We start from the raw sequence: 25,162 nt of genomic DNA, 5'->3' as shown, positions 1-25,162 counted from the left end.
TCTAAGAAACTCCACTTTGACGATCGGACGCATACTAAAAGTGTATTATTATTGACATTCTTGCGGGTTGAATTGTGTATGGCACATTTTGAATTGAAGGATACGTATTAAATCACTTGATCCGTCTTTCAGGAATCACTGTCTTCGTCATCTGAACTAGAACGAGTTCTATTCCATAACCGGTGGGCCAGTCTAGGCCATTCAGGTCGGCTCGTGTCCAGCTCGGAGACGATGAAAGGAAGGGGGTTTGAAATGGGAGGATTGCTGTCCAGCCACTGGACGACGTCCTCTTGCTGGTGCGTGAAACGCAGGTTCAGGTAGAAATGTCGCACGTTGACACTAGCGGCCAATAGTCCCGTCACGTAGACATCGTCTACCCACAAAGCCGGAACCTTATTGGCCGAACGAAACAATTTGTTGGCCAGCTCAGGTCGCATGACGTAAGCAAGGCCGGAACAGAAAGCCGGATATGTTTTTGAAGGATATTCTTCGTGACTGACGGCCCATTTACCTGAACGTTGCACGGGAGCGTCTTCGTGGACATTGCAGATCAAAGTTTCAGCGGATGGACCACTAGGCCAAGTTCGCTCGATGAACTTTTTCAACTGGACGACATCGATGAAAGCGTCATCGTCACTTTTGAGAACAAAACGCACCGACGGACAATACTGGCCTACCCATTTGAGGCCCATCAAGTTTTTGTAAGTCAAATTTCGATAATGATCGATAAACTCGCCCTGCACCAAGTCATTGTATTTTGCATTTTCAGATTCCAGGAGGCTTTGGACATCCATCGTGCCTTCTAGTCCCGTTTGATCGGCTAGGCCGATCAGGAAGACGTGACGGATGAGATCGCGTTGAGAGGCCCACGTTTGACGGATGACCTGTCGCTGCCGAAAATGATTGGCCTTCGAGTGGATCAGCGCCAGGAAGAAAGGCTGCACGGTAACATGAGCACATATCTGAGGACTGTTGAGTCGATAATCAAATTGACGGATATCTAACAGTCCCTTCGTTTGCAATAGAGCAGCAGTCGTGGATGCTTCTGTCGGGGTAGTTGTCCGACCGACGAAACAAAGACCAACAGTGACCAGTAGAAGGAAGGCAGCAATTAACTGGATGGTTGTACCGCCGCTACGAGATTGCGTCACAGGGTTCGTCAAAGGAAGACTCGTTCCAACTGGAGTCCACCAACAGCCGTCCAACTGCTTCTGTTTGTTTTTTTCAGACGAAAAAAAAAAAGAAACATGAAAATGTTGTATTCAAGGTAATTTTAACAAACAATTTTCTTTTCATCGACTACATCTGTTGAATGCCACACACATGTGCTATCGAGTCGCAAAAGCGTTTCAGCGATTCTAAATTTTTTCTTACGACAAGGGCAAGAAACTGTTGACGAATGATTCAGAAATGCCTGTCGCGTCATTCTTTCTCGTGTTAGTGCTAGTTGGCGACGGCAGCTGACAAGCTCCACACGACTATGGCGCCCTTTTCATCTCGCTTTTTTTTTTTTTTGTTTTCTTTCCCTTTCATCTGCGAACGAAGTGAACAATTTACGAAGCAAATTTTAAATGATAGGCTCCTACAATTCACAGTCCCCCGGCGTAGTGCGTTTACAAAGGAATTGTAACATTCTCCCTTTGTTGGAATTCTTGTTTGTATTTTCGCTTTTTCCTTCGTTTTTGCCGAAAGGGTTTCACGCATGGTCAGTTTATAAGATATCCCGTTGAGAGTGCGAGAGATGAAGAAAAAAAAACTGACTTTATGTAATCAGATGCTGCGAGGATGACTTTAAAACCCTCGAAGAGAGGAGCCATGAAGTCGGAGAGGTCTGAAAGTTAGGTGTTTCCATCTGAGCCATTAAACTTCTATGTTGGTTATACTGCTCTTGATAAGAAGAAGAAGAAAAAAAAAGACAGAGCAAGGTTGTCCTTAATAAAGTTCGCCGCAGTGCAAAGGAAAGTCACGCATGCAAAAAAAAAAACCGTAGCTTCGTAATGAGGGAATCTTTTAACAGCCAAAAAAAAAAAAGGAAAGAAATGTATACTAACAAGCAACAACAAAGAGACCGGGCGGTAGAAATTTATGCGTACTCCGACGCTTGAATCCCGTTTATATAGATCTCCTTCCAGTAATCAATTCTGATAAACGAACGGCATAAACCTGTTCTCTTTTTTTTTTGTTTTTTGTTTATTTTTCGCCTATATAAACAAACGAAAAAGAGGCACCCGCGTCGTTTGTTTTTGTTTTGCCCTGCCAGGTGTCCGTTCCCAATGATCAATGACTGTATGCCATTTCAAATACCAGTGGCGGCTTCTTTTCCTTACTGCCTCGGGCACACATATTCCCTCCCCCCCCCCCCATTTTTTTTTTTTTTTTGCTGTGATGCATGCTCATTTTCACTAATTTACGCGTTACACGAACTTTGAGCTACACCGTTCTGTCGGCGTTTTACCTCCGTGAGAAAAATTGACGGCGAACGTTTCATATTACAACCATACGAAGATCAAAACGAAATTTCCCTCTAAATGTCAGGACAACAAAAATGATGGGGGTGGAAGGAAAACAAAAATATTCGTGCAAAAGAGGAAAAGTGAATAGCGTAAGGAAAGAAAAGAAAAAAAAAACGTAAATGCTCTGGAGATAATCAGCGGGTCACGCCATTCTTAAACACTACGCAAAGGTAGATGTTGTTCTATCGTGTTGGGCTTCTACGGGTTGCCTAGTTTACTCTGATCTACACAATAACGTGAGGGCAAGAAAATGTTCTTGGTTTTTTTTTTTCTTTTTCTTTCCCTCCGTCTTTCGGTTCCTGAACGAAAAGTACACGCCCCGAAAGAAAGTCTAAGGTCGTGCACGGCAATCAAGTGAAGATCGTCGAGCAAAGGGCGGCGTTCAAAAAAAAAAAAAAAAAAAAAAAAAAAAAAAGACTCCAACTGTTATTAGACTTCCAAACAAAAGAAAATCGTCTGATATTCCCTGGCGTCAAAGTGCACACAGGTGAAGAAAAAAAAAAAACTAAGAGGTTCTGGTATTGAACTTTGTCCTTTTGCCTACACGATTCCCGGGTTAGCTGTGAGAACTAATTTCATTCTGCAAACTCATTTGCTCGTCTATTTCTTTTTGTGTGTAGATGAATTTAGAAACCGGAAACTTGCACAAGCGAGACAACCCTTTGTATCTTTACATTTTGATGACTTTTGGAGTTTGAACAAACTTCCCTTTATTTTTACAAGCAATTCACGACAAGCCGTAACTTCACGCTACGTCGGCTCAACGGCAACAGGTTTTTGTAGGCGCGCGTGCGGCCAAACGACCAACCATACTCCCGATACTTTGTTTTTTCTTCTTCTTCTTCTTCTTGTTTCTTCGAGAGGATTTAATGATCGGGAAAAGACACATTTTTTTTTTTTTTTAAGTAGAAAATTATTTTATTTGTATGGCAAACGCAGTTTCTTCGTGGTGGCTTAACGCACCGTGTACCCAATCGAACGATGAAAACTAATTGAACCCCAATGCGAGATGCGGCGCGCACCTGCTATCGACCAAACCGACGACCGAGCCAAAAACTAAATCGAGCAGAACTGAACGCTGGTCGGTGGGCGACATATTCCTTTTTTTTTTTTTTCAAAAATAAGTTAGGACGGGATGTATAAGGGGAGAAAAAACAAAATAGACAGCTCACCATTTTTGCGGGTTTTGTTAAGTACTCCATGCGTTAATATCCATGTTTTTTTGTGCGTTGGTACTTTTGAAACATTGTCGTGAGCTTTTAGTTCAACTTTTCTCGTCTCTCGTGTTTCCGTACTATGTTCACTGGCGGATGGCGCCCAACTGAGCCCCGCACCTTTCGACTCTTCTGCTTTAATACTTGGAGCTGGGTTTTTTTTCTGGAAAGGCGGGGCTTCTCTTAGCTTGATCAACAGTACTTGGCAGGGTTAGACTCAGTATCCTTTAAAGGGGGGAAGTCTTGGGCGTGTATTTTTTTCTTTTTATTTTAACGTGAACTTGTCAGTGGGGTCCTGTGAAAAGATTAACTGCTTCTCGATCGGCATCCCTATGGATGATCTACGGGACGCTGCGTCTCACATTTTCATATGAATATGTGATGAAGCAAAAAAAAAAAAACTGAACACAAACAAAGCTGTTATCGTACGGCCGCCTGAGGAATTCCAAACGATCGAACCAAGAAATGTAAAAAAAAAAATATATATAAACACTTACTTTATTAGACAACAAAATGTTGTTTCTTTTAAAGCGAAAACAAAGTTTTGTTGGAGAGTTTTTTTTTTTTTTATTTTTCTCGGTGGGAACGCGTTCTTTTTATGACTAAATTTATGGGACAGCAAGGCCGAGTTAGGACGTGTACATTTCCAACCATCTTCGTGTCGTCTATAGATGGTGAGATAGTATTCTACCTGAGTTAAATGTCAGACAAAAAAAGGGTCTTTTCCGCTGTTCAATCGATGAATAACGAAATCCTTGCGTAAACCCGGAGTAAGTAATTAACCGTCAGGTTAAACTCTATATATATAATATTTTTTTTTTTTTTTAGCAAGCTGCCGTCAGGAAAGAGCTTATAATTAGTGAACGAAGGTTTACTTGTCAGCAATTATAATTTTTAAACGCCAGAAAGATGGCTTGCTAGACACGGAGGGGAGAAAAATGAGTTGCCTTTCCTTCGTTAACATAAACGGCTATCAGATTTGCTTTCCTTTCTTTCGCTGTGGATGCGCTTTCCGTATATTTAACGGTCGTCACCGTTATGCGCCTAACTGATTATCAGAACCATTCTTAGCTGTTGCACAGTGACTGATTTTGGCTGTCTACGGGATTGACATCGACTAAACAGTATCTATTTTTCCGCCCTCTCTAGATAAATTACCTGGATTATGAATGGAACGGTAGGCCTTAACGGTTTTCGGAAATCTCAGTTTGGCCTGACTTTTAACGGTTCATCCGTCCACGCTCGGTTTACTACTAATGACAAAGAATCACTGCGGCCAATCCGAGGAGAAGAGGAAAATCTCGGAGATTCACAAGGTAAAAAGCCCTTGCCATAAATTAACTTTTCCTTTAGCCGTTAACCATCGATCAGAAACTGGTGCAAAGTTAAAAACTACTTCAGTGGGAAAGTTGTAATTTTCTTTTTTTTTTTTTTTTTTTTTTTTTTCAAATTTTCATCCCTGTGTGAAATTGCATATGATTTACTGAGATTTGCCCCTTGGTTTTTCTTTTTCTCCCTGTAAATTCTTCTATTTGAATTGCAAAGGAGAAAACGAGAAAGCTAACGGTAAACAACGGCGGACGAATTTTCGTGAAAAAAAGTGACGGACCGTGATGAACATTGAACAGACTACCGGTGATGGAGACAAATGCTGCTCTTTTCAGCAGAGATTGCCCCGATCACGAAACCGTGACCGACTCTGCGTTTACTGTCTCCTTTGACGCCCGTATGTTTTTTTTCTTTCCCGCACAAAATTGTCTCTTTTCTATTTTCCCAGTCAACCGTTCATTTCTATTTTGTTTTCTTGTTTGCTTCAGATGGATTGCATGTAACAACGGGAACCTGAGATTCATGTGCGACCCTTTACAAATCACGGGGCATAACAGAACGGCTCCTATTTCCACACACACAGACACACACAAAAAAAAACATGCCCGCATCATATTCAGATGGCAATACCAACAAGCGAAATAGTACGGTGGAAAGAATCAACTCGTCGGCATATCACAGGTATGAGCTCATTTCCGTCATTACGTATACTCGTTAGATGAGGACGGCTTTAGTTAGACATTACACGGAAATGGCAGACGGAATAAGAACATCCGGTCTACGAATAACCTTCAAACTTGTGTTGTGTGTGTTTGAGTCATTTGACTCGCCACTTCACATTTTTTCTTTCCTCCCCCCTCCTTCTGCCATTTGTGTCTTGTCGGCGCAACACGTATACGTACATTATGTTTGCTAGAAGAGGAATTATCATTTTATGAGTGTCATCTACGCATTGTTTATAAAAGGCTTCATCATCAAGCTAGCCCCCCCCCCCCCCTCTCAGCAGCAGCTGCATTGTTTGTCGTTATTTATAGGATCAATTAGGCATTATATGAGTGTGGTTGTAAACTCACAAGTCGTTCCACAGGGTTGTTGTTCTTTCCCTTTCTTTTCAATTAGGGGATAAGACTCATTCTACTAGAAGAGTGCTGACGGTTGATTGCACAAAGTTTTTTTTATTTTTACTTTTTACAGTTGAGAGAGTATACATGTCTTCATCACAATTAAAGAAAGGAATCAACTTCTATCCGTTTTTGTTTTTTTTAATATTCGCTTTTATTTATGAGCATGGCTTCTATTAACTTAAGCGTATTGCGATACATTCAGTGCACTAGAGAACGTTATGATATGATTAATACTGATGATAGCACGATAAATCCGATTGATATGATATTTAAGTTAGATGTCAATAAATATTCTAATCATTTTCTTCTGTTGCCGCTGTTTCTCTTTGTCCAGGGACGAATCCCGCGGATTTGATGTTCAGGACTTCAAGAATGATTTTGGCGCTGAAAGGGCAGTGATCGAAGACGTGGGCACAAATTTTCAAATTCTTGGCTGACTTGGCCCCAACAAAGGCAGCGTATTGAAAAGCTGCTTTCGGCTCTGTCCGCAGCTGATCAAAGTTGGGTGCTTGTTGGCCGCTAGGGTAAGAAATGAAGACATTACATTTTTTTGTTCTAAACACATTTAGTATTTCATTTTTAACGGTAGCTGTTCAGGTGAAATGAGTCGCTTACTCAAAAATCTGAACGAGTCTGCGTGAGATTGTTCCATTTAATTGACTAGGTTCTTCTTGATGTAATTCACAGAGAAGGCGAGCGCCACAGCCGGACTCGTCCATGGCGGCGACTTCGAGAACCATGGCTTCGTCAATTTCGAATCCCAGTTCGGATCGTTTTACGCGGAAACCATCGTGCTGTCGGCTATGGCGATTACCAATAACCAAGCCAGTGACTAGACCAACTGATCCAGCCAAGGCAGCCAATCCTGCTGCTCCGAGTAATAACCTGGTGCGGGAATTGAGTTGGCGGACAACACGGTGACCACTCTGGTGCTCTTCGGCGGCATCGCTATTTTGCACGTTGACGAACAGATGAACGGAAACGAGCAGTACCAAATACCAGGTAAACCGTGAGTTTAACATGACGATATTTTCTCGGCGAATGTGGAATGTCTGGCAGAGGTTTATCGAATGAGCACCAGAGTTGACAAGAAATCGAAAGCGTGTGCTATCTGCTGGAACTTTGTGGGGTCTCTTTATATAAGCTCAAGACCTTGTCCAAATTTTATTTTTATTTTTTTTTTTTTTTTTAATCCTCTTCGGAGTGCAGAATTAATCCTCACAAGGGTGATCTTGTGCCAGATAGTCAGGCGCGTAACTTGGGCTTTTTGGCGACCTTGCGTGATTCACCGCGATTGTCCATAATGTGAGTTACGATAATAACGCGCACCGCTAAGAGGGACGCACCGTAGGCGAAGTACTTGAAAATCACTTTAGGCCAGCGAAAGCTACATTTTCACGGCGTATTTTTGTCTTTTTCTTTTTTCAAAATTCTTGTTTACCGATTTGGTCAAATAACTCTCGTTCGGCGTAATTCAATTATTGTCACACTCGCGGTTTTTACTCGGATGCCCTTGCGTGTTAATTTAAACCGAGTCATACACCCCGCAATGCCGAGATATTTCAATTAAGAGTGAAAAAGGTATGACACGGCAGTTTTTTTAAGAATCCAAAAATGGCATTTTGATGAGCTCATAGTGCAATTCTTCGTCATTCTGCGATGCGTAATTTTGTCAGCTCGCAAGGACGATCCTGTTAAATAGCCAAAGATGAACACTGGCCATTTTGGAACCCTTGCTGTTTGTATTTGGCATTGATCTCATTACGTTCTTTTGTATGCATTTTGCACGTAATATCAAACGCATTTCCCATTTGGGTGCGTCACGGCCTTGGAATTTCCGAACGCTTACATCGTTTAAACTCTTTCCTCTTCAAAATGGTCAGCACCGTAAATAACGGCGTCGTTATTACTTTTTCATTCTTTCCATCACGTCGCTATTCGCATCTAATGTCGATGCGGGCTGGAACATTTTTTTTTTTCCCATCAGAAAATGTTGATGCTCGATAAATTCCGTTGAGAAAAATGAAGGCTTATCGGATGCTGGGCGCGACCTTTTTCTTAACGGCATCTAACGAGGCCGTTTGATTTCGAAAGTTAAAAGAGAAATCGGTGAATGCGGCCGAGAAAACTGCGTTCCAATACGACGCAGAGTCCGATCTTCCACAAAATCGGTCACCTATTGGCCACGCTCATTTTAAAGAGCCAACAGGTCGTGGAACAAAACGCAACTTGCCTCCATTTTGATTGCGTCGCTTAAAAATCATTCTGCCTATATAATCGCTTAAGAAAACATTTTAGTCGTGAACTTCTTTATCTTAAAAAAAAAAAAAAAAGGAAGACGAAAATATGCGTGAATAACCTTTTCTGTATCACGATGCTTTTTTTTTCCATTTAAACCTTCAGTCTGATAATTGTCTCATCTCTGGCGGACTTTAAAAAGCTTTTTCTCCGTTTTTGTGAAATGCGACACAGCTGTTTTTTTTTCTTTTTTCTTAGTGAACAGATAGGACGAAACGTCACTCGAAATTATTCACCCAGAAGTAACAGAAGCCCTCAGGTTGAAACCAAATGATGATTTAAAAAAAAAAAATTATTCTGATTCGCTGTGCCGTCCTACGTGTTCCACCTTGAATTACGTGATTTTATTTTTCCCCAGGGTACCTATTAGACTGTGCTGCCAAAAAAACACTTGAAATTCCCGTATCTCATTTTTGAAATCCATTCGGGTAATTTACGTTGCACGCAACCCCACACACAGGGCGTCACCGTAAACTTGCAGCTCTACAAATTTTTACTTGCGATACATTACAGAGTCATGCAACTCACAACAATTTGCAGGTTGTTGATTACTTCATGAATGAAAGTTCGTTAATAGGTACCATGGTGAACATCACACTTTGATTCGGTACCGCCAAATCGCTTCTGGCTATTTCGAACTTTTGCTTCCTTTTTCGGGTGCAATCCTCGTATGCAAATTGTCTTTTCTTTTTTTCAAGTGTCTTGCGTGGCCAAAACGCTCCTCGATTTTTCTTCTATTTTCGAACAGTATGGAAATGATAAAAGGGCTTAAAATTTGCATAGTAAAAATTGGCTACGCCTTTTTCTAGCCAACATGGAAACTAGTGAAACAGCGTTTCACACTTTCACGGTTTTGCTCAAAAGGAAATCGGTCATTCGAGAATTTATTTTTTTTAAGGATTAAATATGCTTTGTCAACCACAAAATTTAAATGTGATTCACTTGAATGCACACGACTCTTTTACATTAAACTAGTCTTTTTTATTGCGTCTTTAGATTCTCATGAATTCGATTATTCCCTTGAGTTTTGCCTAGGAAAAAAAAAAATGTTTAAAGACGAAAACTAGTTTGGAGGAAGAATCGCTGCTCTTTGTATTGGAACCGCTTCTCTTTTTGATCTAGAAAGCATTTGGCGGCGGTCAAATGTGTATTTCTATGCTATGTATACGGGCGCCAGGAATAAGTTTATGTTGGACAAATTTGTTTAATCTGCAATTGCGGTACTCAGCAAAAGGGAAAAAGAAACTTTTAACATGATGATACAAAAAAAAAATGTCAATTTCACTTGTGATAACATTTGATTGATTCAAATTCTATAACTGCAGGATTTCCGCCCGCCGCATTGAACAGTCGAATGTCCTACCAGCCCAACCAGCATAATTATTCAAAATAATGAGGCAATACCAATTTGGTAAGGATTCCGATAACCAATATGAGGTGAATTTGTATTTAAATGCCGCAGGCAATCATTAGGAATTATTATCGTAATATATTATATTAATCTTAGGTTTGGTTTCGTAACGAAATATCGTTGAAATGCATTTTCAACAAACGTTGGCGCTTTCCGAAGCTTAAAGCTATTATGCTAAACGCTTTTCAGCAACCTGAGGACGTACATTTGCATTGCTGAAGGCATGTGATAGTGCCTGCTCGGCGATCGGACAACGTGGAAACAAACGTGAACAGATTTTCAAATCCTTGGGAAAAGTTGCTCCGACGAAGGCCGCATATTGTAAAACGGCTTTCTGTTCGGTCTTCAATTGATCAACAGTCGGTGGTTGTTTGTCACTGTCAGAAAGAAAGACATTCTTTTGAAACAAGTGATGTACAGTAAGTCAACAATCAACTGTACAGCATATTCTAAAAATTAATTTAAGTTACCCAAACAGCTGGACGATTTTGAGCCCAGTGTCATTAAGGTCCTCTTGCTTTTGCTGGTGCAGTTCGCAGACGAGACGGCCACCACAACCGAGTTGATCGAAAATCTTTGCAACTCGAAGCAACTCGGAATCGTTGTAATCAGGATTAGTATCATTATCTTCGTTAACGTCACCGACGGATCTCTTTCTGTAGTTGTGAACATTCCAAGCTTGGATGTGATTTTTCTCTCTAGCTTTCTTGTGGCCAATCACAAGACCAGCGAGAAGTCCAATAGCGCCAGCCACAACTACCTTTTTAACGAGGAAAATCGACCTGGGTGAACGATGATGTTCATTAGAATCGAGTTTGCTACTGTCTTGTTGCTGGCCGTCGGCAGAGTAATTTTGGAAAATAACAGAAAACAAAAATAATCCACAAAATGCATAAGATTTAAGCTGCATTCTGTTTATCCTCCTACTACAGCCGAAGTTCGTATCGACTTGGAGGTAAGAATTGACTGATGTTAATGTGCTTGCAGAAACTTTATTTATCTATTTTTAGATTTCGAGTGCAGAGTGGGCGGCCGCACTAGTTAAATCATTTGTTACACAACTCTTCGCCAAGTTTCTTTTCACGCCACAACGACGAATTTCCCCTTGTAATTTGGGAGTGATGGACTAGTTATGCAGCATGCGCGAACCCCAAAGTTGATATGTTGACGTCGATGATGTAACCACGAATGCAGAAACCAATCCAACCGAGAGGTGAGTTCTATTACCCGATATTCTTATTTTTTAATTTGAGAAATGCGGAAGTTATAATACCCGTAGAAAGCGCTAGACACGTTCAATTCAACCTAAAATTGCGTGTCATCAAACAGCATTTGATTGGCAGTAAAAAGAAAACAGCTGGGCAAGAGGAAGAATTTTTATTTTGCACATGTAAGCCACTTCTCATTCAAAAAAGAAATTCCAGCTTAAATCCTACGTGTAGGTTTCTGCTTTTCTTTGTTTAAAGATTGTAGAAGATACAACACTCTTCATACATAATGTATTCCAGGCGCATTGCGCGAACGCCTGCGCCATAATTCTTGATGACGATCAGATGCGTTCCACAAATTCTTTTTGTTTTTGCGTGCCGTAAAGGTCCGGTATGCGCCGTTGGCTATCGAAAAACGGCGGATTTTGACAAAGAACCCGATTGTAACGCATGTCCTTATTTGATAACGTTTGAATTTGATTTATTGAACATGCTGCAGCATTCTTTTTTTTTATTTATATAATTTAAGCTTAAAGAATTTCATAGCGAAAAGTGAAGGAATGAAGTTTTTACGATTTAAAATTCTGACATTTTACGACAAAAATTTGTATGGCTTTCTACGTCACTAAACTAGTTGGCATTCATCCAATAAGGAAATATCGAATTTTATGTGATTTTGCCTTCTTCATTGATCATAAACTAGGTCAAGATTAAGTAAAGCTCTTCTATACAGTGAGTAAAATCTAAGCTGTCTATCTATTCCACTAAAAGAAGTACACAAACCGGACGGAAGTTTTATTTATGCGAGAGCATAGAAACATCCCTCTTGTCTCATCTCGCGTTACAACTTTAACTGTTTAAATTGTATTTTTTTTGTTTTTTTTGTTTTGTTTTTTTTTTTTTTTTTTTTTTGTACTACAGAGATCAGATTGTGAAGAGTGCCAAAGGGCATCAACTACAGCGTGGAAACAGCTTCAATGTGGGTTACAGGTTCAGCAGTCTCACTACTACCATTCAACCGTCCGCAACGTGCCTTCCTTAATCATCTTCAAATATGGACGATTCGACGCTTTCACGCCATCAATTGCTGTTTGGTTGGGTGGATTATTTACTCTTCGCTTTAACTTTGTTAGTGTCCTTACTGATTGGCGTCTATCATGCTTGGCGGAGTGGTAATTCAACCTCCGAATATTTAATGGGAGGAAGAAGCATGGGCATCTTTCCGATCGCAATGTCTCTGGCTGCGAGGTTGTAGTTAAACATTTATGTCTATTAAAAATTACCATTTCGTCTTATGCGGTGATATTGTTTTTCCAAACAGTTCCATTTCAGGTACGACGTTATTAGGCACCCCAGCGGACATCTATTTGACAGGTACAATGTATTCCTGGATGCCGTTGGCCATGTTTCTTTGTACACCAGCTACCGGTTATCTCTACCTATCCGTTTTCCATCGCCTTCAGATCGTTTCAGCTAATCAGGTTTGCACGCTTCATGCTTTACATTAATTTGCATATAAAAAAAACGTTATATTTATTTCGCAATCTGGAAATCGACAGTATCTGGAACTACGATTCAACCACATTGTGCGGCGTATCGCTTCCGTCCTTTACATCATTAAACAAGTAATTGATTCAATGCAAGTCTAGATAAACAGTAATTCTGAGGTTTCATTTTATTTAATCCTTGTTTACAATAGCTGTTTTACATGGCCATTGTAGTGTACGCACCATCGTTGGCATTGAAACAAGGTATTAAAACGCTATTAGCATTCAATTGGGCCAAAACTCAGTGAACAATTCCTTTTATCCATTCTCTTCGTAAATATAGTAACAGGAATCAATGTGTACCTTTCCGTTGGCATTATGCTAGGTGTCTGTACGTTCTACACTGCGCTCGTATAGTTATTCCCGTTTATGTACCATTAACGAGTTCTGTTTTTAAAAAATCATGAAATTTTATGTCTTTTATAGGGTGGCATTAAAGCAGTTGTCTGGACAGATACACTGCAAATCTTTGTCATGTATGGTTCTTTTATCACCGTCATTGTTAAAGGAATTTACGATGTAGGAGGTCTCGGAACGGTTTGGCAGCGCAACCTTGATTCGTCACGTGTGGAATTTTTTAAGTATTGAAACAAAAGTGCCCTAGTTTCATTCAATGATATTTACGCTTATTGGTTTCGGATATTACAGTGTTGATTTCGATCCTACTACTCGCCACACGGTAATATATTCTTTTTCTTGTCAGGTAATGGCCTTTAATTAAATGATTCATTTTCCGTGAAGATTTGGTCTGTGGTAATTGGAGGCTTTTTTTATTGGACCTCCTTTTATGGAGTCGACCAGTCCATCGTCCAGCGTTTCTTAGCGATGCCAACGTTACGCAGAGCGCAAATGTACAGTAGTCGTTATTGTAGTTATAATGGTATAATGTCTTTGTTGGTCATCAATCCTTTTTCTCGTCTTTTGTTTACAGATCCATGTGGTGGAATTTAGTTGCAGCAGCAGGAATCGTCGGCCTTGCCTGTTTTGGTGGCACCGTTGTATACGCCAAATATTTTGATTGCGACCCTTTAACTTCAAAAGTGAGTGCAGAAATTTAATAGCTTTCATTTAAGTGTTCCACTAAAAGAAATAGTAAACAGGTTATAGAGAAAGCCGATCAGGTTGTGCCTTTATTTGTCATGGATACGGTTGGAAATTTGCCGGGTTTGCCAGGTCTCTTTGTCGCAGGTGTTTTTTCAGGCGCGTTAAGGTATTCAATTCTCTATAAATGTTAAATTTTTTTACGATTTCAATGTCGATTTCACCTTTGATAGTTCCTTGTCAAGTGGTTTGAATTCTGTGGCGCTCATAGTTTTGGAGGATTTTATTCGGCCTTTTTATCCATCCATCGAAGACCAAACCGCCACAAAAGTAACAAAAGGAATAGCGATCCTTTTCGGCTGCATAAACTTGGGAATGGTTCTTCTCGTTGCGCAAGTCAAGACCATCTTAGACGTAACTTCAATCAACATTCTCTTCAAAAATATAATATTACTGACGCTCCTAATCCCATAGGCCACTCTCAGTTTTAATGGAGCTGTTAATGGAGCAATGATTGGCGTCTTTACCTTGGGTATGTTCGTGCCATCGGCCAACGCTATTGTAAGTAAGTTTTAATTGAAAGTTCTATACGCTATTGATCAATTACTTGTTTTGTTAAGGGCGCTGGATTCGGTATGCTAGTCTCCTTCGCAGCAATGATGTGGCTCGGAGTGGGTTCGCAGATTGCAAAATCACGTGGATTAGGTCACAATCAATTGAAAACTTTAAGCACTGCGAGTTGCGCATCGTTCAATTCTACCAGGACAGCAATAAGCCAAGGACTAATGAAAGGGTAAATGAAATTGTTTTGATTGAGGATACATAATTGTTCACATACACCTTGTATGTCTTTTCGCCAGGAGCGAAGATGAAGCTCCATTTGTTATCTGGAGGATTTCCTACTTGTGGTACACTATGATAGGAATGCTGATCGTCTTGATCCTGGGAACAATAGTTAGTTTTATGACAGGGCGACAAAATCCACGACTACTTGATCCCAAACTCCTATGCAAAGTCAGTGATTGCTTTCCATCGCGCAAGGTAAGGTCTACATTTTCATTTTCCGTAATTTGCAGTCAGCCTATTTTTCGTTTTTGGTATGTGATACTTGCGTTTATACCTTTTTCAGGAGATTGGGGACTCGCCCCAGAATAACAAAACCAACAACATTGAACTAGACTAAATTCCTATACGTTTTGACCTTTCCAGAAGACCTTGGTGTTCTAGAAGGTCAATTCCAAACAGTTTTCACGCAACCGCAATTCATCTACGTTACCGTTGACCTTCTAAAATGACAATCTGGGTTTTCTTTTCTTTATTTTTCAAAGGAAACGAAGGTTACGTTACAAGTGTTCTTTCAAATGGTATGCTTTTCAACAACGTGTTAGCCAAACCAGCGAAACCCTTCGCAGCAGTTGATCTAGGGAATCGATACGTAATATTACACTGCGCAGTGGGAAAATAACGGGTTATAGCAATCGTGCTCAGTACCTCTTTTGGTGTTCGAAATGATTATAAAAGGCTCCATTCTCGCGTTGTACGTTTAACGTAAACTTCTAATAAAGATGGGCATGTGACTTCCCTGTGTAAACCGTTAGATCTCTCTGTCCTTCTATAAACGATTAATTTTATTCATTGGACTTGCACGGGAAGCGCACCTGCCTGACCACTCGCGTTTTTTAGGTTTTGTTTTATTGAATCGTTGGAGGTGCAAAGTGCCATGGCGAGCTAAACTTGCTAAACGAGACATGGATAGGAATTTTGTGGGCCAATGTGTACGAACCTCCTTTCTAGTCGGAATGGTCAAGGTGAACCACATTGTTGCAAGATTTGACTCAATGAAGTTTCCTTTGATCACTTAAAATTCGTGCTCATTTGGTTTTACGAGTAGACCTTATACGAGATCCAATGCAGTTGCCATTCGTTTGTTAGCCTGTCGGCGTAGGGCCGCAATAAAAACTGTGTTGCGCTTCGCGGTGTAGTGCGGTCAGCATTAGTGTCAGTGGAATTTATTGTTTCGTTACGGTTAATGTAGTGTTTGTGCACCTGTGTTTCTTAAAGTTAATCGTTGCGCAATGGTGATGGATCGATTTGAATCTTTCCAAATGGGGCGTGCAATATTCGGGTTGGGTGATTACTTGATTTTTGTCTTTACTTTGCTTTTATGCATGGTGATTGGCATGTATTATGCATGGCGAGGCGTAAGCAATTCGACAAACGAATATCTTATGGGCAAAAAAACGATGGGCATATTTCCCATTGCTATGTCGTTAGCTGCAAGGTAGTATTTGACAGTTGTGTTCGTTGTTCCTTAATTTATCTTCTTTTTCATGTAGCTCACTTTCGGCGTCAACGATATTTAGCGTACCGACAGACGTATATCTTACTGGATCGATGTACTGGTGGATAATTATTGCCGTCGGTCTTTCTATTCCGGTATCCCTTTACATCTATTTCCCCATTTATCACCAGCTTCAACTTGTTTCGAGCCATCAAGTAAGACACCCTCAAACATTGAACCGATTGACAAGCGATCTATTTCACGTTTTGTTTGTCTTTCAGTATCTTGAAATGCGCTTCAATCATACCATACGCAGACTGGCTGCGCTGCTTTACGTGATTAAAGTGGTATTTATCTAACCATAAAATGCCAAGAATGTCGTTCATGTATATTTCATTTCGTTACTGGAACGTGGCTGTACTAATGTATTTTTCTAATAGATTTTTTCTTTGACCGTCATGGTAAGTGGACCAGCACTTGCTTTAAAAAGAGGTAAATGAAGATTTTAAAGTGCGTAGCATTTAAGGAAGTATTAATTGTCAATCTTTTCTTACGAAGTGACTGGACTCCAAGAGCACGTTTCGATGAGTATCATGTTTGCTGTGTGCATCTTCTACACAGCTATCGTATGTAATTAACCACGCTTTAAAAGAAGGTAACTACACATTTATACGATAATCCAGGGTGGAATCAAAGCCGTTGTTTGGACTAGCACCGTACAGCTATGTCTAATGTACGGATCAGCAATCATTGTGCTCGTCAAAGGAATTGTAGACGTTGATGGTCTAGAAAACGTGTTTTTGCGCAATTTCAACTCGTCGCGCATTGAATTTTTAAAGTAATTTGGTGATACTGAATTCCAGCCGTTAATGACAATTCTTTAGTTTGCCTTCTTGCGTTTCGCAGCATCGATTTTGATCCTACAACCCGTCACACGGTATTACTATCACAAACCTTTGTTGTTTACGTCACATCTAATTTTTTGTCCATTTCTCCCATTGGAATTAGGTCTGGTCTTTAACAATTGGAGGTTTTTTTCTGTTCACCGCTATGTACGCCACGGACCAAGTGTTTATTCAACGCTTCTTAGCTTTGCCAACGATGCGAAAAGCCGTAATGTAATACTGTTTCGATTCAGACAGGAATTTATACGGTCTATATTTGTATTTTGTCTTTATATTTTTAGATCGCATTGGATTAACTTTTTAATGCTAGCAGGCATAACATCCCTGTGCTGCTTAACAGGTCTTGTAACTTATGCCTTTTACTTTGACTGTGATCCTCTTCAGGCTGATGTGAGGGACATTTTTACTTCATTATAATTTTCATTTATAGTTGTTAGATCGACATACTGCTAAAACTATTTTCTAGTAGATAGTTAAGCATTCAGATGAGATCTTCCCTCTGTTTGTTATTCAAACTATTGGAAACTTTCCCGGCTTGCCCGGTAAAATTTTTTTGGAATACTTGAAAGCGTGATAATAGTAATAATAATCTGAAATGTAATGACCAGGATTCTTCGCTGCAGGAATTGTCGGTGGAGTCGCTAGGTTTCACAATTTACAAATGCATAAAGCATCAGAAAATCATACTATTTTTTTACCTTCTCTTTTGATTGAAGTATTCTCTCCAGTAACTTGAACTCGCTATCGTTGGTTATACTAGAAGACTTCATAAAACCTTTCTTCCCTCTTATGCGGGACGGTAAGGCATCGTTAGTCACCAAAATGGCTGTAATTCTCTTCGGCTGCGTCATTTTTAGCATGGCTTTGTTTACTTCAAAACTTCATATCTCCCTGGATGTAAGAATTTCTTACATAAAAAACAATATTGCAAAGCTCTAATATTTTGTTTAACTACTATGGTAGTCTTCTCTGAGTTTTGTCAGCGCCATGGCAGGAATAATCCTTGGAGTCTTCAGCTTGGGTATGTTTGTTCCATGGGCTAATGCGACTGTAAGTATTTATAGTTCCAAAAGTTCAAAGGCCTACTTCGTATTTCATAATTTCGATTGGCTCGTTGGCGTTAAGGGAGCTGGAACGGCAATAGCTCTATCATTTGCGACTATGATGACGCTGGGAATAAAAACGCACATTGCCAAATCAGACGGTCTTGTCATGAACTATCAAATGAAATCACTTAACGCAGATGGTTGCCACTCGCCAAATTCAACCATTGTGAATTCGTCGACAGTTCACTTTTTGATACAAGAGTATAACTTTGTATTACTTAAATTTTGAATTTTAATGCAATTCCGTATTTGGGTTTAGAGGGGATGTGCCTGCGCTCTTACGAATTTCCTATTTATGGTATACGGTGATGAGCCTGTCAATCGTTTTGATCGTGGGAACTATCGTGAGCCTTTTGGCTGGATCGCAAGACCCTGCCCAATTGAATCCTAAGCTGCTTTGCAGTCTGCTTCAACGTCGTCGCTCCAAGTAAGATCTGCCTTTATCGTGAAAAAAAAAAAATGTATTAGCGGTATTCAACCAGTTTATATGTTTAACAACAAATAGTAAAGCTACATCGCAACCAAATATCGCAACTCTACATCCTACGGCGAGTGTTGGACAAAGAACCAGAACATTGCTGTGGGAACTACCAAGAAGATTGTCCCCAATTATAGAAGTTCATTTTCCTAACAACTGACAGCATTTTGAACACCAGTTGTTTAATAGGGAAGCTAGTGGTAATATAATTCCCACTGAAGCTTTCAGGTAATCTGGATATTTACGTCAAAATCGTATTACCCGCAAAGGTACAGTTTTCAAATTAAAAAGTGTGCGAATTGACTTTTCTTAACGTGACTCACCTAACGACAAAAAATAAATAGGTTGATGAAGAATGATATGTCTCGTAAAGAAAAATCAGATTACCAATCAACAATAGGCAATATAATCGACACAAATCGTACCTTTACTGGTAGATACCGACTATGAATACATAAGGACACAATTGACGAAAATGAAAGTAAGGTAATTTGGAATTTTGTTTAGCTATCTGTCGATTTGAAGTGATCTTCGTCCACCGTAGAGTAAATATGCCCTTCGGAGCACAGAAATTCCAATGCAGCACTATCAAAGAAAGCTATTTAGTAGAAATTCTCCGTGTGTACAAATTTTAGACTTACTCCACTTCTCGCTGGCCCATTTTCCCTTTCACAGAGTTGTAAATCTGGGACTTTTCCATACCAGTTTCAGCAGTTGTGGCCTAGAATCATTCAAGCATGCCATAACATTCAATGTAGACACGACAAGAAAAAAAAAAGTGCTACCTGGATAATAGTGTAAACCATCGCCTGATAACTCGACAATCCCCCTGGGATGCCGCTTGCACTGGAGGGATTGGACAAAGAAGCTAAAGGCCCGGTCATTCCAGCACCGCCTACCGATGAATTGTTCATTGGTTGCCCTAGGCCCTACAGCAAACAATGTTATCTTTGCACAAAACACATACACGTTTCATGTACCATTTTTCTTTTCATTTGCCTCAATTTCATACGAACCCATTGCGTTTCTAACAAATGGGTCGTTATTTCATTTGCAGTAGTTAGGTTCGCAACGCGGAAGGCCATGACGTGGCGACGATCATGTGTTTGCCTAATTGACCCAACCACACGACAAAAGTTTCCTTCCATAACTTGAATATGTGACATGGGATTCTGTAATAATTAGGAAACATGAATGTTTTGTAAATAATCCGGCAAAAAAAAAATCTTACCCCTTCACCTTCAATCCATTGGACGACTTCAATTGAGCCTGTGTCATCCCTTACTGTATATGAAACATTTGTCTGCTTAGACTCAATCTGTTCGACAGTGCCTACAAATGTAACCTAATGCCACAACAGTAATTCAGGTTAAAACAAAAATGACACAGTCTTAGAGATGTAGAAACAGGTAAAATCTACTCAACATTGATATTCTTTACTTATTTGGTGTTAAAATTTTTTTCAATATAATGATTTACAAACAAAGAAATACCATATGAGCTTCAGTGTCCTCGATCTTGAGTTTCTCGTCAACTGCATCCAATATATCCTTAATGTTAACTGGTATGATATTGTGAGCTCGTTGTGCTCCCCCCTGCAAAATAAGGGAAAAGAAAAAAAAATTAGAAGGCAAATAACAAAAAATAAACACAAGAGCAATGAAAACACAGCTAGAGATAACAAGTTTTGTTTTTTCATGCCTTCTTTTCTCCAGGAGTTGGTTGGCCTCCACCAGGAGTTCCAGTGAAGAACCCACCGGCCATCGGATTTCCAAATTCACCTGGAGTACAAGGAATAATTCGCCATATTTAACGCAGAAATAGGAAAAAAAAAACTATCATCTTTTACTTCCTGATTGGTCCCACATTTTTTATAAACCCCGCAGGAGTTGGTAATAATTTATATAAGAAGTGTTTATAACGTTGAACATGCAATATTGCGATGTAGTTGCTATGAAGTATGAAACTATGAAGTATGAACCTCTGTTGCTTGACAGACGGCGGGAAAAGTTCTAACCACTGTTGGCGTTGACAATGTTAAAAATAGTTATATTTTATTTATTTCCTCACAAGTTATCATAACATTAAAAAAAAAATGATTTTCAAAACAATTACTTTAACTTTATTTTCCTAAATTGCTTGTATAAGAGAAAAAAGTTGTCAAATAATACAATTGTTGGCAATGTCTAGTTTTTTTCCATCCGTCGGAAGTCCAAACGAATGTTTACGTTTTCGCAACTATAGGTATAAATATTTTCAGCGTTAATTTCGTATTAGATATAAGATCCGGATCGATTTTTACTTGGAATTGTATTATTAGCCATTTTTAAAATGTCGATAAATTTTGAAAGTTCTAATGATTTGAACGAAATTAGACAAGTGAAACGCGACGCGAGAAAGCGAATCCTAGAAAAGGTGATTTCAAAGTTTATCCTACCTGTTTATTGTTTCATGTCTGCATTTTTTCCTTCCTACTTCTTTTAGGCCGAAAAAGATTATGAAAAAAGGAAATCCCGTAAAGAATTGGCAAAATTAAAGGGAGAAGATAAATGGATGCTACCCGAGCTTGATGCGAAACTATCTGGAAGTAAACCCCAAAAAAGTAAAAAAGACAAAAAACATAAAAAGAATAAAAAAAGCAAGAAAAACAAAAAAAAAGAAAATTCATCTGACTCTGATGAGTGGGTGGAGAAGGTGTCAGAGACAGTAGAATCCTCACAAGCTGCTCCTCTTCAGAGAGATGAATGGATGAGCGTTCCTTCTTTGCTTCCGATTTTCAGTAAAAGCAGCATACCTGTCAAAAGAACATCATTGAACAAGGAAGAAGAAACGGCCAGAAAAATAATGATGGAGAAACCCGGACAGACAAGTAGGGAACTAAATCCATATTGGAAAAATGGAGGAACTGGCCTGCCACCAGAAAAAAGTGATGCAAATATCTCCCCTTCAAATGAAAATTCGAGTACTTCTTGTAGCTTTTCTGATGAGAAAAAGCACAAGAAATCTGCTGGGAACAGCCGACATAGGACAAATAGCAGAAGTAGAAGTAGATCCAGATCAAGATCTCGAGAGAGAAGGCATACAGAAAGAATTAAAAAACCGTTAACAGTTGAAGAAAGGTTTAGAAGACCGAATGAGGATGATGAAGTTTCGCAAGCGAGCAAGCGTTTTTCGTCAACACAGCAGGGATGGAAGAAAACTGAAGCAAAATCAAAAATCCGCATGGATTCATCGCCCTCTTCATCCTCATCATCTTCGGAAGGCGAAAATGAAAAGAATGAACGCCTATCGCCAAAAGATCATGAAAAAACGTGGACCGAACAGGAATTAAATGCAATTGGTGCAAAAATTGTTAAAGCCGAAATCATGGGCCAGTTGGTTGTTTGCATTTTATCACATTGTCTGATTTTGTTATTTATTTAACTGAATTTGGTTGTCTAGGATTTGGTGAAAGCCCTTAAACTGACACTAGCGTCAGCGAGGGAAACAATGGCTCAGAGAAAACAGGACGGATCAGCAGGCAACAAAGAGCATATCGCTGTTCTGACAAGGACAGATGCTAAAGGCGGTCAACACCCCTTGCCCGCGCCTCGTTATGGCGAAAGCTCTTTCCAGGGAAGTAAAGGAAAAGGAAAGAAATTGAAGGCTGAGACCCATCAAAGTGGTGAACGAGTTCGTTATTTTGCCGATGACGACAAGTATTCTCTCAGTCAGATGGTAAAGTTAAATTAAGTGTTTACCAAAACCCTATTTAACTTCAAGAATGTTCTGTTAGTATACACGAGAAAAGCAGGGGACGGCTGAAGATCAGGATGCCATGTTTTCACGGTTGGCTGGAAAACGAGTGGAAAATACCAATGATGATTTCGATTTAGATGATATGTTTGAAAGCCGAGCAAATAGAGAGGTAGATGACGTGGCGGCCGAAGCTCGAGATAGGCAGGCTGCCATAGCTCAGCACAAAAAACGAGAAAAAGTATTGGATTCCTGCTCCCTTTGTCTTGATTCACAGGTATAAAACGAAGTGTCGTTTTTTTTCCACGGCAATTTCCTGAATAATCTCTTACTTTTAGGCGATGCAAAAACATCTAATTATAGCCATTGGACAAAAGTGCTATCTGTCATTGCCTGTACATCAATCATTAGTTCTTGGTCACTGTTTAATTGTTCCTCGCACTCACGTAACTTGCTCCACACAATTAGACGAAGATGTTTGGGCAGAAATGCAGGTTCTAGTGATTTGGAAGTTTTATTGAACGAGTAGTTTCATTCTATAATTTTTAAATAGATGTTCCGAAAAGCCTTGACGAGGATGTTCGAAGCACGGGAAGCTGATGCAATTTTCTTTGAAACGGCTATGCATCTCAACCGTTTTCCACACATGGCATTGGAATGTGTCCCACTATCGATATCGGCTGGAGAAACCGCCCCAATATATTTCAAAGTACATTTTTTTTTTCTCTACATATTAGAGGCCGTAACATTTTTAGTTTACGGTCTGCAGAAAGCCTTATTGGAGTGCGAATCCGAGTGGGCGATGAATAAAAAAGTCATTGATTTGAAAGGCAAAGACGTAAGAAAAGCCGTCCCCAAGGGAATGTCATACTTCTTTGTAGATTTCGGTATGCAATCTGGATTCGCTCATATTATTGAAGATGAACAACGCTTTCCTACTGCCTTTGCACAGGTATTAAAAGAAAACTGTCAAATAACTAATAGACTAATAAACAGTGATGTTCTAAGGAAATTTTGGGAGGAATTTTGGACCTTGAGCCACAGGCATGGCGTCGCCCACGTCGAGAAAACTTTGAGCAGCAGAAAAAGAAAGTGTTGGATTTTGCTGCAGACTGGAAAGAGTATGATTTCACAGCGTCTTCAAAATAACGACAAATTTCAATTGATGCCGCGCAATTTGGTCGTATTGAATTGTGTTAATGAACTGAGTTACATAACGAGAACCACACTGATTACCAGCTTAGGATGAGGTTGAAAGATACAATATATGGATATAGTGAGACCACTTAGATGGCCTAATCGGAAAAAATCGAAAAAATTCCACAGTATAATCCAATTTTAACGCTGATTCGGAAAAATGCACTTGTTTCCTTGTCAAGTAAGCCGTTTTTGAAATAATCATCATTTTGATTAAGCCGGGCTTATTTTTTGAACCTAAGGAACCAATTCTTCATCGAAGCCATGTATTTAAAGCATTAAAAATACATTTTTCCGAAATCTAAAATATATATGATTGTGATTCAAATTTAACAAGGAACACAAAAATGAAATTTGTTTTTAGGTAGAGCATGGTTTTTGAATAATCAAAGAAGTTTTATGTGTCACGCTAGCGCTGTAGCGTACTGGCGCGCTAGTAATGGTTTCGAAAAATCGTTTAATGAGATTTTTTGAGTTTTTGACGTTTTATAAAAGCCTTTTTCCCACTTTTGTATTTAAAGTCAAAATCGGAAAAAATCGAAATCTCTCTCTCGGAATGCGATGAAAATTCCACAGTATAATCCAATTTTAACGCTGATTCGGAAAAATGCACTTGTTTCCTTGTCAAGTAAGCCGTTTTTGAAATAATCATCATTTTGATTAAGCCGGGCTTATTTTTTGAAACCCAACTTCACCGTTTTTGACGTTTTACTTAAAAGCTATGAGTCGCACGAGAAAACAACCCTCATATTCGTGATGGCCGTTCAATTCTGCATCGAAATCATGTATTTAATGCGAAATCTAAAATTTTGCCAAAATGGGAAAAGTGAGAAGGCTATAGCCTTCCCACTTTTTCAATTTTCTTCAAATCCTAGATTTCATTAAAAATACATTTTTCCGGTACAAAATTGATCGCTGATCACGAAAATGTGGTATATTTTTATATTGGGCTTCTACTTTTTGAATTAAGCGAAAAAAACCGAAAGTCGGACTTATTTTGTCGGGCTTAAAATTTTTTCCTATTAAAAAATAATATCATTAAATCTAGATAACTATATATGATTGTGATTCAAATTTAACAAGGAACACAAAAATGAAATTTGTTTTTAGGTAGAGCTTATGGTTTTTGAATAATCAAAGAAGTTTTATGTGTCACGCTAGCGCTGTAGCGTACTGGCGCGCTAGTAATGGTTTCGATTCGCATACACACTAATGTTCTATTTTAGATTACTCCAAAACTATAAACTCTACGTAAAAAAAATTCCATTTGCGTGTTCCTTGGTTAATTTTGAATCATCTAGTGTTATCGAAATTTAATGGTATTATTTTTTAAAAGGAAAGATTTTTAAGCCCGAAAGATAAAGTCGGGCTTATTTTTTGAACCCAATTTCACCGTTTTTGACGTTTTACTTAAAAGCTATGAGTCGCACGAGAAAACAACCCTCATTTTCGTGGTGCCCGTTCAATTCTTCATCGAAACCATGTATTTAAAGCGAAATCTAAAATTTTGCCAAAATTGAAAAAGTGAGAAGGCTATAGCCTTCCCACTTTTGTCAAAATCGGAAAAAATCGAAATCTCTCGGAATGCGATGAAAATTCCACAGTATAATCCAATTTTAACGCTGATTCGGAAAAATGCACTTGTTTCCTTGTCAAGTAAGCCGTTTTTGAAATAATCATCATTTTGATTAAGCCGGGCTTATTTTTTGAAACCCAACTTCACCGTTTTTGACGTTTTACTTAAAAGCTATGAGTCGCACGAGAAAACAACCCTC

The 25,162-nt window shown here is 39.3% G+C and overlaps 7 protein-coding genes across 9 annotated transcripts; 3 read left to right on the top strand and 4 right to left on the bottom strand.

Annotated features, from left to right (window-relative positions):
• Window positions 1-10: 10 nt before the first annotated feature.
• LOC130692025 (beta-1,3-galactosyltransferase 5-like) lies at window positions 11-3,847 on the bottom strand. Its single transcript, XM_057515084.2, has 2 exons — window positions 3,686-3,847; window positions 11-1,211 (listed from the first exon to the last, which is right to left on the bottom strand). The coding sequence occupies exons 1-2, from the start codon at window positions 3,713-3,715 to the stop codon at window positions 129-131; spliced, it is 1,113 nt and encodes a 370-aa protein (XP_057371067.1). The 5' UTR covers window positions 3,716-3,847; the 3' UTR covers window positions 11-128.
• Window positions 2,839-23,475, top strand: LOC130691794 (CWF19-like protein 2). Of its 2 annotated transcripts, none has more exons than XM_059494322.1 (8): window positions 2,839-2,842; window positions 21,383-21,833; window positions 21,897-22,172; window positions 22,231-22,467; window positions 22,529-22,684; window positions 22,744-22,899; window positions 22,960-23,142; window positions 23,199-23,475. In XM_059494322.1, the coding sequence occupies exons 2-8, from the start codon at window positions 21,678-21,680 to the stop codon at window positions 23,337-23,339; spliced, it is 1,305 nt and encodes a 434-aa protein (XP_059350305.1). In that variant the 5' UTR covers window positions 2,839-2,842; window positions 21,383-21,677; the 3' UTR covers window positions 23,340-23,475. The 2 variants fall into 2 exon arrangements, with proteins under 2 accessions (XP_059350305.1, XP_057370765.1); XM_057514782.2 differs by lacking the exon at window positions 2,839-2,842 and adding an exon at window positions 20,689-20,870 and having other exon boundaries at window positions 20,940-21,833.
• LOC130692038 (uncharacterized) lies at window positions 6,330-7,301 on the bottom strand. The gene is made up of 2 exons (XM_057515100.2): window positions 6,796-7,301; window positions 6,330-6,699 (listed from the first exon to the last, which is right to left on the bottom strand). Exons 1-2 carry the CDS (start codon window positions 7,200-7,202, stop codon window positions 6,474-6,476), a joined length of 633 nt encoding a protein of 210 aa, XP_057371083.1. The 5' UTR covers window positions 7,203-7,301; the 3' UTR covers window positions 6,330-6,473.
• LOC130692037 (uncharacterized) lies at window positions 9,928-10,799 on the bottom strand. Its single transcript, XM_057515099.2, has 2 exons — window positions 10,360-10,799; window positions 9,928-10,266 (listed from the first exon to the last, which is right to left on the bottom strand). Exons 1-2 carry the CDS (start codon window positions 10,797-10,799, stop codon window positions 10,059-10,061), a joined length of 648 nt encoding a protein of 215 aa, XP_057371082.1. The 3' UTR covers window positions 9,928-10,058.
• On the top strand, window positions 10,703-14,983 carry LOC130692018 (sodium-coupled monocarboxylate transporter 1-like). The gene is made up of 17 exons (XM_057515076.1): window positions 10,703-10,844; window positions 10,900-11,102; window positions 12,021-12,345; window positions 12,419-12,578; window positions 12,657-12,722; window positions 12,797-12,848; window positions 12,928-12,995; window positions 13,071-13,225; window positions 13,293-13,323; window positions 13,386-13,495; window positions 13,576-13,684; window positions 13,745-13,854; window positions 13,919-14,099; window positions 14,160-14,246; window positions 14,306-14,478; window positions 14,546-14,726; window positions 14,815-14,983. The coding sequence occupies exons 3-17, from the start codon at window positions 12,152-12,154 to the stop codon at window positions 14,866-14,868; spliced, it is 1,731 nt and encodes a 576-aa protein (XP_057371059.1). The 5' UTR covers window positions 10,703-10,844; window positions 10,900-11,102; window positions 12,021-12,151; the 3' UTR covers window positions 14,869-14,983.
• Window positions 15,122-19,945, top strand: LOC130692017 (sodium-coupled monocarboxylate transporter 1-like). Of its 2 annotated transcripts, XR_009420614.1 has the most exons (17): window positions 15,122-15,966; window positions 16,022-16,181; window positions 16,248-16,313; window positions 16,407-16,458; window positions 16,525-16,592; window positions 16,650-16,804; window positions 16,873-16,903; window positions 16,975-17,084; window positions 17,153-17,261; window positions 17,341-17,413; window positions 17,480-17,516; window positions 17,588-17,768; window positions 17,835-17,921; window positions 17,997-18,178; window positions 18,237-18,404; window positions 18,483-18,724; window positions 18,800-19,945. XR_009420614.1 is itself a non-coding variant. In XM_059494338.1 (16 exons), the coding sequence occupies exons 1-16, from the start codon at window positions 15,761-15,763 to the stop codon at window positions 18,613-18,615; spliced, it is 1,818 nt and encodes a 605-aa protein (XP_059350321.1). In that variant the 5' UTR covers window positions 15,122-15,760; the 3' UTR covers window positions 18,616-18,814. The 2 variants fall into 2 exon arrangements, 1 of the variants encoding a protein (XP_059350321.1); XM_059494338.1 differs by having other exon boundaries at window positions 18,483-18,814.
• LOC130692034 (replication protein A 32 kDa subunit-like) lies at window positions 18,862-20,448 on the bottom strand. Its single transcript, XM_057515097.2, has 8 exons — window positions 20,305-20,448; window positions 20,157-20,236; window positions 19,949-20,050; window positions 19,687-19,800; window positions 19,436-19,627; window positions 19,241-19,384; window positions 19,097-19,176; window positions 18,862-19,040 (listed from the first exon to the last, which is right to left on the bottom strand). Exons 1-8 carry the CDS (start codon window positions 20,321-20,323, stop codon window positions 18,959-18,961), a joined length of 813 nt encoding a protein of 270 aa, XP_057371080.1. The 5' UTR covers window positions 20,324-20,448; the 3' UTR covers window positions 18,862-18,958.
• Window positions 23,476-25,162: the final 1,687 nt, after the last annotated feature.

This window comes from Daphnia carinata, chromosome 1, assembly GCF_022539665.2.
Source record: "Daphnia carinata strain CSIRO-1 chromosome 1, CSIRO_AGI_Dcar_HiC_V3, whole genome shotgun sequence".
NCBI classification, from domain to species: domain Eukaryota; kingdom Metazoa; phylum Arthropoda; class Branchiopoda; order Diplostraca; family Daphniidae; genus Daphnia; species Daphnia carinata.
Note: the sequence above shows the minus strand (reverse complement) of the source record. Positions and strands in the feature narration are given on the sequence as shown.

Coding starts and splice junctions, on each gene's coding strand:
- LOC130692025 (XM_057515084.2), bottom strand. CDS start 3,715: ATGGAGTACTTAACAAAACCCGCAAAAATG. Junction 1,212..3,685: donor TAACAAAACCCGCAAAAATG/GTGAGCTGTCTA, acceptor AAAAACAAACAG/AAGCAGTTGGACGGCTGTTG.
- LOC130692038 (XM_057515100.2), bottom strand. CDS start 7,202: ATGTTAAACTCACGGTTTACCTGGTATTTGGTACTGCTCGTTTCCGTT. Junction 6,700..6,795: donor AGACTCGTTCAGATTTTTGA/GTAAGCGACTCA, acceptor TTCTTACCCTAG/CGGCCAACAAGCACCCAACT.
- LOC130692037 (XM_057515099.2), bottom strand. CDS start 10,799: ATGCAGCTTAAATCTTATGCATTTTGTGGATTATTTTTGTTTTCTGTT. Junction 10,267..10,359: donor AAAATCGTCCAGCTGTTTGG/GTAACTTAAATT, acceptor TCTTTCTGACAG/TGACAAACAACCACCGACTG.
- LOC130692018 (XM_057515076.1), top strand. CDS start 12,152: ATGGACGATTCGACGCTTTCACGCCATCAATTGCTGTTTGGTTGGGTG. Junction 12,723..12,796: donor TCCTTTACATCATTAAACAA/GTAATTGATTCA, acceptor TGTTTACAATAG/CTGTTTTACATGGCCATTGT. Junction 14,727..14,814: donor ATTGCTTTCCATCGCGCAAG/GTAAGGTCTACA, acceptor TACCTTTTTCAG/GAGATTGGGGACTCGCCCCA.
- LOC130692017 (XM_059494338.1), top strand. CDS start 15,761: ATGGTGATGGATCGATTTGAATCTTTCCAAATGGGGCGTGCAATATTC. Junction 16,182..16,247: donor AACTTGTTTCGAGCCATCAA/GTAAGACACCCT, acceptor TTTGTCTTTCAG/TATCTTGAAATGCGCTTCAA. Junction 18,179..18,236: donor GTTCACTTTTTGATACAAGA/GTATAACTTTGT, acceptor ATTTGGGTTTAG/AGGGGATGTGCCTGCGCTCT.
- LOC130692034 (XM_057515097.2), bottom strand. Junction 19,801..19,948: donor AGGACACTGAAGCTCATATG/GTATTTCTTTGT, acceptor TTGTGGCATTAG/GTTACATTTGTAGGCACTGT. Junction 19,628..19,686: donor AATGGATTGAAGGTGAAGGG/GTAAGATTTTTT, acceptor TAATTATTACAG/AATCCCATGTCACATATTCA.
- LOC130691794 (XM_057514782.2), top strand. CDS start 20,787: ATGTCGATAAATTTTGAAAGTTCTAATGATTTGAACGAAATTAGACAA. Junction 20,871..20,939: donor GAAAGCGAATCCTAGAAAAG/GTGATTTCAAAG, acceptor TACTTCTTTTAG/GCCGAAAAAGATTATGAAAA. Junction 23,143..23,198: donor TTCCTACTGCCTTTGCACAG/GTATTAAAAGAA, acceptor TGATGTTCTAAG/GAAATTTTGGGAGGAATTTT.